The sequence below is a fragment of the Petaurus breviceps genome, unplaced genomic scaffold (genome assembly GCF_028583685.1).
Source record: "Petaurus breviceps papuanus isolate PSGF00001 unplaced genomic scaffold, PetGlider_PUasm1.0 90895, whole genome shotgun sequence".
In the NCBI taxonomy this organism is placed as follows: Eukaryota; Metazoa; Chordata; class Mammalia; order Diprotodontia; family Petauridae; genus Petaurus; species Petaurus breviceps.
In genome coordinates, this window is record NW_027187372.1 from 25,699,197 (window position 1) to 25,711,328 (window position 12,132).

Here is a 12,132-nt window from a genome sequence, read left to right on the forward strand (position 1 = left end):
CACTTTGTTGTCCTTGCTGCAAAGCAGGAAGAGGCCATAAGTACTAAAGACTACTTTGAATTTGTTTTGTTATTTATATGTTGTCATGGCCAAAGAGTTCATTACTGAGTAACCAGCCTACTTATGATGCGGCTGTCCTTGCTGAACCAGGCTAGCCCCTGGAAACCACACATAATAATGCTTTGCTGGACCATGCTGTAAAGCCTTTTAATCACTGTAAACCCTGCTAGATCTTGAGCTTTTCTCTCATGGCTTTTGAGATCCTATGATCACCTCCATGCCATGATGAGAACTCCTTGAGTTATTAAGAGTTATTAGTTATCATTTTAAAAGGTATCAAGGTTCATTAGTTAATATTTTAAAACATTTTATCGTCAGATCAGCACTAGCATTTCTTTCTTTTCCTTTTCCAAGATATTTGTTTGAAAGAGACTATGTCATTGGCTGACAGCTTATATAATTTACAACTGATCCAAGAATTTTGCCAAGAGTATTTGAACCAGTGCTGCCATTTTACCCTTGAAGATATGCTTTATGCTGCATCATCCATAAAGGTAAACCAAACTATATTAATGTGATTTTAAAAGCTTCATATTGGTAAAAATTCACTGAATAGAAAGGAAACTAGTTACATAAGTAGCTATGGATGGTTTCCAAAGTTTTATGAAGTATATTGACTATACTATTAGAAGGTCTGTTTATAGGACTCTGTGTTTTTTTTTTAACAGTTACTGTTTTTCTGCTAGTCTTATGTATAATCTTTTATACATTTAGATGATTTATAGGGAAACTCTGGGATAAAATTAAGGCTGCAGTAAAAAGCATTATTTTACATGTGAGGATAAAACCAATATTTGTGGGAAATTATATTACAACTGTTTAAACTATTTAAAATATCTTAACTTTTTAATCTTCCAAATTAAAAAACCACTAAAATTAAAAATGTTAGCATTATTTTTAAAGTTTTGTTCAGATGGGATATTTAAATTTTTAACTCATTTCTAGTAATTACGATGATACCCTTATATTTATATAGTCTTATGTAATTTGCAAAGTTTTTTTGCGTACATTTTCTTGTTTTGTCTTCATAAAATACCTATGAGGGAGGAATAAAAGAAAAAAATGAAAGTGAAAATTAGCATGCTTCAGTATGTATTTAATCATTATCAATTTTTTCTCCGGAGGTAGATAGTATGCTTCATCATTATTTCTTTGGGATTGTCCTTAGACAATCCTTAGATCATTGTATTGCTAAGAATAGCTGAATAATTCATAGTTCTTCATAGGACAATAATGCTGTTACTGTGTATAACATTCTCCTGGTTCTGTTCACTTCACCATGCACCAGTTCATGTAAGTCCTTCCAGGTTTTTCTGAAATCATCCTGCTTGTCATTTCTTACAGTACAATAATATTCCATTACAATCATATACCACAGATTCTTTAGCCATTCCCCAATTGATGGACCTCCCTTCGTTTTCCAATTCTTAGCCACTACTAAAATTGCTGCTGTAAATACTTTTGGGCAGATAAATCCTTTTCCTTCTTTTGGATGTCTTTGGGATATAGACCTAGCAGTAGTGTTGGATCAAAGGATATGCACAGTTTTATAGCCCTTTGGGCATAGTTCCAGATTGCTCTCCAGAATGGTTGGATAGGTTCACAACTCTACCAACAGTGCATTAGTATTCCAGTTGTCCTACATCCCCTCAAACATTTATCGTTTTTCTTTTTTTTGATCGTATGACTATAGAGAGCTTTGATTTGTCAGAAAAATGCCTGTTCATATCCTTTGATCATTTATCAGTTGGGGAATGACTTGTATTTTTATAAATTTGACTCAATTCTCTATATATTTGAGAAATGAGGACTTTATCAGAGATAATTGCTGGATAAAATTTTGCCCTCTTTGCTTTCCTTCTAATTTTGGTTGCATTGATTTTGTTTGTGCAAAAACTTTTTTTGTGTTTGTTTTGCCTTTTTTTTGGAGAGGGGAAGGCAGGGCATTTGGGGTTAAGTGTGACTTGCCCAAGGTCACAGAGCTAGTAAGTGTTAAATGTCTGAGGTCAAATTTGAACTCAGGTCCTCCTGACTCCAGGGCTGGTACTCTATTCACTGTGCCACCTAGCTGCCCCTGTGCAAAAACTTTTTAATCTCATATAGTCAAAATTATCTGTTTTACATTTTGTAATGCTCTATATCTTCTTTGGTCCTAAATTCTTCTCTTATCCACAAATCTGACAGATAAACTATTCCAGTAAATCATTTTGACCTTATCTTGGTATACAATGTGAAATGTTGGTCTATACCTAGTTTCTGCCATGCTGTTTTCCAGTTTTTCCAGCAGTTTTTGTGAAATAATGAGTTTTTGTTCCAAAAGCTTGGATCTTTGGGTTTATCATATACTAGATTACTGTGGTCATTTACTGTAATGTAATTTGTATCTAGTCTATTCCACTAATCCATCACTCTATTTCTTAGCCAGTACCAGATTATTTTGATAATTGATGATTTATAATACAGTTTGAGATGTGGTAAGGCTAGACCACCTTCTTTCACATTTTTTTTTACCATTGATTCTCTTGATATCCTTGAGTTTTTGTTTTTCCAGATGAATTTTATTATTATTTTTTCTAGCTCTATAAAATAATTTTAATAGTTTGATTGGTATGGCATTGAATAAATAGATTAATTTAGGCAGAATTGTCATTTTTATTGTATTAACTCAGCCTACTGTGAGCAATTGATATTTTTCCAATTGTTTAGATCTGACTTCATTTGTATGAAAAATGTTTTATAGTTGTGTTCACATAAGTTCCTGGGTTTGTCTTGGCAGGTATTTTATATTGTCTATGGTTACTTTAAATGGAATTTCTCTTTCTATATCTTGCTGCTGGGCTTTGTTGGTAATATATAGAAATGCTGATGACATATGTGACTTTATTTTGTATCCTGCAATTTTACTAAAGTCAATACTTTAGTTTTTTAGTTGATTCTCTAGGATTTTCTAAGTATACCGTCTTATCATCTGCAGAAAGTGTTAGTTTTGTTTCCTTATCATGTATTCTAATTCCTTTTTCTTCTGTTGCTATAGCTAACATTTCTAGTACAATATTAAATATTACAGTATTAAAATTAATGAAAGGGTGTAATTTTTTATAATTTTTTTTCCAATTACATGTAAAGATAGTTTTCAGTATTCATTTTTATAAGATTTGGGGTTTCAAATTTTTCTTGCTCCCCAAGACAACAATCTGATATAGGTTATGCATGTGCAGTCATGGAACCATATTTCCACATTAGACATATTGTGAAAGAAGATATAGAACAAAAGGGAAAAAAACACCAAAAAACCCAAAACAAAACAAAAAGTGAAAATAGTATGCATCGATCTGCGTTCAGACTCCATAGTTCTTTCTCTGGATGTGAATAACATTTTCCATCATGAGTTTTAAAAATTGTCTTGGATCATTGTATTGCTGAGAAGAGCTAAGTCAATCATAATTTATCATCAAACAATGTTACTCTTACTGTGTACAATTTTCTCTTCGTTCTGCTCACTTCACTCAGCATCAATTCATGTGAATCTTTCCAGGTTTTTCTGAAATCCACCTGTTCATTATATTGTATAGCACAGTAGTATTCCATTACATTCATATAACAACTTCTTCAGCCATTCCCTAAATAATGGGCGTCCCCTCAATTTCCAATTCTTTGCCACCACAAAAAGAGCTGCTTTAAATATTTTTGTACTTTTCCCTGAAAAACAAAAGTATCTTTTAGTTGAGTTGTGTCCACAATTTTATATGAATTTGAAGGCAAATTGAAATATGAACATAAACAGACTTGTTTGGATTTTTTTTTAATTTTTGAAAATAGCATTTGATTTTTCATTAGCTTATTTGAATTTTATATATAAATTCACTAAATTATGAGATTTTATCATAAAGTGAACTGAGCATTATTTGAGATGTAGGTCTATATTTAGCTGTGTAAACATAGAATGCACTTGTGCTTGGTTAAGGCAAATTCTCACTAAGCCTATTGCTACTTTTTTTCTGGTCAAACATATTTGTACATCATTTGCAGAAAAAAACCTTAAATGAGCAGATAAAAGTAACAAAAATGAAGTATCACTTTGTTTGATGGTATCAAATGTATAGATACATAGAATGTGAGTGGCAGAAAGTAGAGACATAAAATGCAGCTAATTCTAGAATATTTCAGAGCCTGTTATTGGGTTATGCATTACTTGGGCCTCTTTTTATACTTCCTTTTACCTTCTGCATACCTTTCCAGAATCAATACCTTTTAGTTCATGTATCATAATAGTGACTATGCCTAGTTACCTGTCTGTTATGTTATCCCAGTACCAGTGCCCCTATGGTCCTTTGTTGTTCTCTTATGTCTGCTCTGATTCTTTTATTTACTTTGGCTTATTTGATACTATATCTATAATAGGTAGCAGAACCTATAGGATATATTCTCAGAATTGAATCATTGTTTCTGTTAACTTAATATATGGCTTTTTCTGCCAAACACATGCTTTGTAATAAAAAGTCTGTTGCTTGTCCATTTATCAAATCTGCTTCTTGACCTTCTAGAAATTTACATTTTTGCTGGAAAAAATTTAGACATTTTTTCCCTTAATACTCCACACCAATAAGACAGTGAGAATATGGAATAGGTTTAGGAGGAGTGAGGCAGTGAGGAGACTAGTTTGTGCTTAGAGAGATGAATTTTAGGATGCTTGATTATAGAGACAAAACAGATACGAATGTCAGGGATAATCAAGGATATGACCATCCTTGTCTATAGCTGAAATAGGAGTGAAGGTGTCAATATAGGAATTGAGGATGTTGGTGAACTAGGATGACAAGAAGCTTGATGTTTGATGTTATGGTAGTTTATAGTATCTTGATTTTGATAGCCTATTGTCTGGAGGACTGAGGAGTCATTCCATTCTGTGTAAAACTGCCAAATTATATATTCCTAAAATAAAGGAGAATATGTAGCATGCTTCATCGTTGTTCCTTTGGAATCAAAACTTGTCATCACATTAATTTTACTTCTAAAGTCTTTCAAACTTGTTTTTCTTTATAATATTTCACTATATAAAACGGTCTGTTTTTGCTTATTTCACTTTTTCAGTTCATAGAGGCCTTCTCATTTCTTTTTCTTTCTTTTCTTTTTTCTTCCCCTTCCTTCCTTCCTTCCTTCCTTCCTTCCTTCCTTCCTTCCTTCCTTCCTTCCTTCCTTCCTTCCTTCTTTCCTTCCTTCCTTCCTTCCTTTCTTCCTTCCTTTCCTGCCTTCCTCTTTTCCCTTCCCTCCCCTCCCCTTCTCTCCCCTTCCCTCCCCTTCTCTTCCCTTCTTTCTTTGCTTTTTGGAGGGCAATTGGGGTTAAGTGACTTGCCCAAGGTCACTCAGCTAGTAAGCGTTAAGTGTCTGGATCCAGATTTTAACTTAGGTGCTCCAGGACCAGTGCCTCTATTCACTGCACCACCTAGCCGCCCTTCTTTGTCATTTCTTATGGCATAATAATATTCCATGACATTTATTTACGATAATGTGTTTGGCCATTCCCCAACAGATGAGTATTCCTGCCTTTTCCATTTTACTTTTCTGTTATGAAAGGAGCTGCTATAAATGTTTGTACACATGGGTCCTTTTCATTTCTTTCATACATACATACATGTGTATATGTCTGTTAGTGGTGTTGTCACTGATCTGGTTCTTTTTCTATTGCCCACAGAATAAAATCCACACTTTTCAGCCTAGCATTTCAAACCCTTAAGAATTTAGCCCCATCCTTCCAAACTTCACCAATTATTACCCTTCTGTATGGACTATATATTCGGAATAAATGGAAATGTTTGCTTTTCCTTGACTTGTGCTGCATTTTTCTGCCTTTCTACCTTAGGATACTTGGTTCTTTCTGCCCATAATGCTTCCTTCCCCAGGTGCCATCTTCACCTGTCAAAAGCCTGTCCATTTTTCAAAGTTCAGCACAAATAAAGACTATCTCCTCCGTTAAGCTTTCTCTTGTCTGCCCTACCCCCACTTCTGTAGTACATACCTTCTGTCATGTGTCACATTCTGCCTGCTATTATAATTACTTTTTAATTATCCTGTTTCCATAAGCTCCTCATTCATCTTTGTAACCCCACTTCTCTGAGCACATTGTCTTAGACCTTAGACATATCCCAATTAAACATTTGTTGAATGTATGACTGAAATGATATTTAAGGAAGATTAATCTGGCAGTTGTGTATTCAAGATATTTTAAAAGATAGAGACACAAAAAGTAGGAAAAAGTACTGATGACACTATTGTAATACACAAAACAGGTGGTCCAATTCAGCTAGGGTTTGGAATGGTAGAAACAGTGGACCAGGCAACAGGAACTTTGGGCTATAGCACTGGCAAGTCATCTCAGCTCTCTGATCCTCAGTTTCCCCATCTGTAAAATGAGGGTATTATAACTTTTGCTTATTCATTTCAGATTATGAAGAAAGTACTTTGTAAGCCTTAAAGCAGTATGTGTTGTTCACTTTATGTCATGTCCGACTTTTTGTGATGTATTTCTTAGCAAAGACGTTGGAGGAGTTTGCCATTTTCTTCTTCTTTCTCTTCAGTGGCTTAAGGCAAATAGAGGTTAAGTGACTTGCCCAGGGCCACGCAAAATGTATCTTGAAGCTGGGTTTGAACTCAGGTCTTTCAGACTCCAGGTCCAGCTCTCTATCCACTGAGTCACAGAACTGCCTCCTTTATAGGACTATACAGGTGGGAATTGTCATCATCATCATTATTATTAATTCTTAGACATGGTGCTCTCATCTGTAAAAGGTGGGAATAGCCTAGATGTTATGTAATATAATTTTGCTCTAAAATTGTGAGATGACTGTAGGAATGAAAATGTGATACGTATCTTTCAAAGGAGTTCCTGGCCGAACCTGGTAGCTGACTGAATATAGGCTATAGGGATAGGGATTGCCACATATGAGTCCAGTGTTGTAAGAAATTCCTGGATAAGGAAGCTCCTTCTTATCAAGGCATGGAAACACTTTCTCAGCAACTTACAATCTTAGGAAATTGCCCAAGGCCCCGAAGGGTATGTAACTTGGAAAGGTGTTTGAGTTTGGGTCACCAGAACAGGGATAGTGCCATTAATAGAAAAACTTGAATGGGAGGTTAGCTTGGTGTGGAAGGTCATTCACTTGTGTCTTGTTGAATTGATAGGATAAGAAGTTCATATGTGATTCTTACAAGGGGAGAGAGTGTGTGTATTGAATACTTGAGTTCAATTTCCTCTTCATTAATCTTCATGTTCCCAGTTTTTCTACAGTGTAAGTGGTTTTTTAATGTGGACTTTTCAAGTAATATATACTTTTGAGGGCATAAGCCTTTAAGTATGATAGATATTTGCAAAACATTTGAAGATGGTATTTTCTGGTAGGGATAAGAAAATAGCAAAATTGGGTTATTGGTGTGTCAAACTTAATGCTTATATTAAAAGTAAATTTTATATTTGCACGTTTTAGCGTAACTAAGAATGATGCATAAAATTCTATTTGGAGTCTTTGTTATTTAGAGCCCAGGGTACCCAAGGAAAGTCAAGAGCAGAGCTGATGTATTTATAACTTTGAGATTTAATTCCATACCTTTTTTTCCCACATAGGATCAAGTTTTGTTTTAATTGGGTTTTTATGTTAATTTTCTTAACCTTCTTACAGAATAATTATTTAGTGTTCATGGCAGAGCTGTTCTGGTGGTTTGAAGTTGTGAAGCCATCGTTTGTACAGCCTCGTGTTGTCAATCACCCACAAGGTAAAGACATTTGCAAAAACTTAACATTTTTCATGAGCCTGTGCAAAACAAAAACAGAAGAAGTTTGTGTATAACCACACCTTGTCTACCCTTTTAAAAGGCAGGCCTGTGACACTTACAAAACCATGCTTTGTTGTGAATCACTTATGAAGATATTGAAAAACTGTCCCTTCTGTGTGAGGGTCCAAGGTGCTAAATTGGTAAGGTTTAGGGCAATGGAAACTGCACAAAAAGAGATATATTGGGGAAGGACTTGAATGGAAAGTCAAAGCCTATGATATCATGGCTGGCATTGAGTTACTCTTAGCACCGTATTTACTGGATTACACACTTTTTACCCAAATTTCTGTTACACCCTATAAGCCCTACTCCGACCCTTAAATTCTCATTTGCTAAAATTGCTAAAATGTTCCAAATCTATTAAAACTATTTTTTTACTTCATAGCTGAACCTTGTTTAAGAGTACTGCTTATTCGGGTGTTAAAAAGCCTAACAGATTTTGTGAATTTTTAAATACTATGTTCCATTGATTTCAGAACTTTTGATAAAGGAAATTTGTATAAGCAAGGGAAGGGAATAAACATTTATTAAGAGCCTATTATAGGACAAGCATGTTTAAGCACACTACAAATTTATCATTTTATCAATGAAAACAGTAACAGAAGTGAAGAAGCTTGCTGACAAATATCCATAGAAGTTACAAAGCAGAGAGGTATCCCTGACATATTTGTTATCTCTACAGTTTGTTTTATTTTGGAGGGCAGTTAGGATTCAGTGACTTGCCCAAGGTCACACAGCTAAGTTTTTTTGTGTTAAGTGTCTGAGGCTGGATCCGAACCCAGGTCTCCCTGACTCCAGGGCCGGTGCTCTATTCACTGCACCACCTAGCCGCCCCATATATTTGTTATCTCTAAAGCAAAATTTGATGTAGCAAAGATTTTAAAAATTCTCTGACTTCCATTATAAAATTGAAAATGTATTTTTGTAGAAAAACTGTTTTCATCAAGAGTTTGTTTCTTCTTTACTTTCTAATTTTTAACTTGTAACTATAGTACACTCTTTTTTTCCAGTTCCTTTCTGTGTAAATGTACAGGGTTCAAGTCACAAAGCAAGATAACCGACTTTCTCTTACCTCCTTTCTAAAGCAGGATTTTTTTAAGTGACCCCACCCCATAGATTCACCTGTAGGGATTGTTCTGTGTTTGTCCTACTCTTTCTCTTGTCTCCTCTGATCTCCTTGTCTCTTGCTCTGCCTCTCCAGGATGCCCTTACCCAAGCAGCAGGTCCCTCCCCCTTCATCACTTTATTACCTAGCACAGTAGCAAAAAGAGGAAATGAACTAATCTCCTCCTCCTTATAATCGTAATAAGAGCTAGCATGTTTGTAGCTCTTTAAGGTTTGCATGGTGCTTTTTAAATATGATCTCAGTTTATCCTCAGAAGTAGTCCTGGGAGGTAGGTGCTATTATTAGCTCCATTTTTACAGATGAGGAAACTGAGACAGAGGTTAAGTGACTTGACCAGGATCACACAACTAAGTGTCTAAGGCCAGATTCGACCTCAGGTCTTCTGACTCCAGGTCCCTCACTCACTCTATTCACAGCTGCACCTAGTTACCCTAGTAGGCTTTCTCCAGGCAAACAACAGAGCCACATTTTCTCCTCTTGCAATATTAGGAAAATTGTGTATTCCATATTTTGGGGAGCTTTTTCTTAGCTCTGGGTCATGTTATATTAGGCAAAAAATAAGCAAAGAATCACCATACTTGTGGTAAAAGAAACACTCCTTGCTCCATACAATCTTTATCTGCTATAATGAGCTAAATTCAGTTTCAACACCATGCCTTAGGCCAGATTGTATTCTTAAGAAAGGTATGGGCACCTCGTCTGCTGATGTGTAGTGGTAGCCCTTTTATGACTTGATAGATGATCATAATTATTACATTAAAGTTATTTTTGCCTCATTTCTCCTTGTTTTATAAGTTGTGTTAAAAAAAAAAAGCCTGCATATTGGTCACTATATTGAATACCTGTATTCAATTAAGTTTTAGTTAAGGACCAGTTTTCAGTAGATCATCTATAAGAATTCCATTTAAAACCTTCAGTTTAAAATATCAAGATACATCCATTCTAATAGTTACAAAAATTAAGTGATTATGAAAAGAAACAACCCAAACCTTATTTATTATTTATGGAAGCTTAACCTGGACATGTTTGAATTTCCTTTTCAGTGAAATGTTCTCTCTTGGTTGGGTGAGAGGAGATCCTTGTTTAATTACTGTATAGGAAGAATACCATACTTCCTCTAATACTGTGTATAAGGTAAAGAAATGAAGACATCCACATCTGGTTAAAATTCCATGGAAATTTTGGCTAAATAAAATACCAAGTTTCCATTAATTTTAAAATATCTGTTTGCTTTTGTTCTAACTTTATGCAGGATTTATCCAGTTATAGCTGATTTTTTTTTTACAAGTTTTACTGCTTAATCATAGAAAATCAGGAGCACTTCAGGAATTTCTTAGAAAGAGTTGACTTTTTAAAAATTGTTTTAGTGGAGAAACAAGTATTTGCTGTGATTTTTTTTCAGCATAAGGAAAAACCCAGGAGCAATAAGAAAACAGCACTCTGAGGATTCTTATTCTTCTTTTCTTAAAACCTTTCCTTAATTTGTAAAATTCCCCAAACCTACACAGACTCGGTACTACCCCCAGTAGTCGCTGCCAAGCTTCTTTAAGCCCTTCTCAGGTATCAGTATTCACTTATCCCTCAGGTCCAGTCTGTAAAGTTTGGTATATGATAATAGTTTTACTGGATTACTAAGGGGGAAAGTATCAGAATAGTAGAGTTATAAACTTAAGTGAAACCTTATAGAATGGCAGTTTCAGGTTCCCTGTCCTGATTTCTATTAATTTTTGCTGCTGTTCACATTCAGCCCTAAGGTAACTCTTTCCTTCTGACTCTACCCTCTTGTATATATTTTGAAAGTGAAATGAGACAATGCTATTGACTTCAGTTCAACCAGCCAGTCACCAGTAGAACAGCTAGCCATCGATTTGTTTAGGATTCTTCTTCTCTTCTCCAAGGATATTTTCTAGATCAAAACATTTTTTAGACATTGCCAGTTCTGGGGATACCATCATTGACTCCTCACTCTCACTTACTCCTCATATGCAATCAGTGGTTAAGTCCTGTTGTCTGTAACATTTCTCCTATGCCCTCTTCTCATTCCTTTTGATGCTGCAACCCCCTTAGTGAAGGCCTTTATCACCTCACACCTGGACTACTACAGTGCCCTGCTGGTTGGTCTTCCTGCCTCAAGTCTTTCCCCAATCCATCTTCCACTCAGATGTCAGATTAATCTTCCCAAAATGAAAGTGTGACTGTTTTCCCCTTCTCCTCCCTATTCTGTAAACTTCAGTGGACCCCTATTACCTCCAGGATCAAATAAGAAATACTCTTTTTGGCTTTCAAAGCCTTTCATAACCTGACCCCTTCCTACTTGTACAGTCTTCTTATACCTTACTCCCCTCATCAGTGACACAGGCCTCTGCTGTTCCTCAACTAAGACACTCCATGTCCTGATTCCAAACATTTTCTCTGACCGTCCCTCATACCTGAACTACTCTCCCTTCTCTTCTTTACATTTCTTCTCTGGCTTCCATCATGTCTTAGCCAAAATCCCATCTTCTGCAAGAAGCCTTTCCTAGTTCTCTGTAGTTTTGTGCCTAACTTTTGAGGTATTCTACCCTCAACATTTCCCTGTATATATCTTGTTTGTATATAATTGTGCTATGCCTCCCCCACCAGCACAGCACCCCCCCATTAGACTGTAAACTCCTTGAATTGGGACCAATTTTTACCTTTCTTTGTATCTCCTCTGCTTAGCATAGTGCCTGTGACATAGTAGGTGCTTAATAAATAGTAGTTGACTGACTGCTGGGATTGAAAGAACATTTTTTTCTCATGCCTACCATATTTATGCTACTTTGAGTGAAAATTTTTTTAGAATTTTTTTGGACTTTAAATCATATTATTTGAGTTCTAAATTTATTTAATATTTGAAATATTAAAACACTAAAGAAAATTGTGACTTACAGCTTTAAATCTTCTTTTCTAGCTGAACCTATGAAAGATATGCCTTCTGTTCCAGTCTTGAATGCTGCCAAAAGAAACTTTATGGATGGTTCATGCAGTTCTGACTTCCCTACAAGGTAATAGCAGTGATGTGTGTCCATTCTTGCAGTATTACTAAAGAAACTACAGCAAATGAGTTTTCATAGCCCTTAAAAACCATCTTTAAATAG

The 12,132-nt window shown here is 35.4% G+C and overlaps 1 protein-coding gene across 3 annotated transcripts in view; it reads left to right on the forward strand.

Annotated features, from left to right (window-relative positions):
• The window catches only part of CAMSAP2 (calmodulin regulated spectrin associated protein family member 2), a 154,677-nt gene that overhangs the window by 112,418 nt on the left and 30,127 nt on the right, over nucleotides 1-12,132 (forward strand). For all 3 annotated transcript variants that reach the window (XM_069074526.1, XM_069074524.1, XM_069074525.1), the window contains 3 exons: nucleotides 415-554; nucleotides 7,734-7,827; nucleotides 11,946-12,039. In XM_069074526.1, coding sequence (XP_068930627.1) covers nucleotides 415-554; nucleotides 7,734-7,827; nucleotides 11,946-12,039 — 328 coding nt within the window. The remainder of the gene's footprint in view (nucleotides 1-414; nucleotides 555-7,733; nucleotides 7,828-11,945; nucleotides 12,040-12,132) is intronic.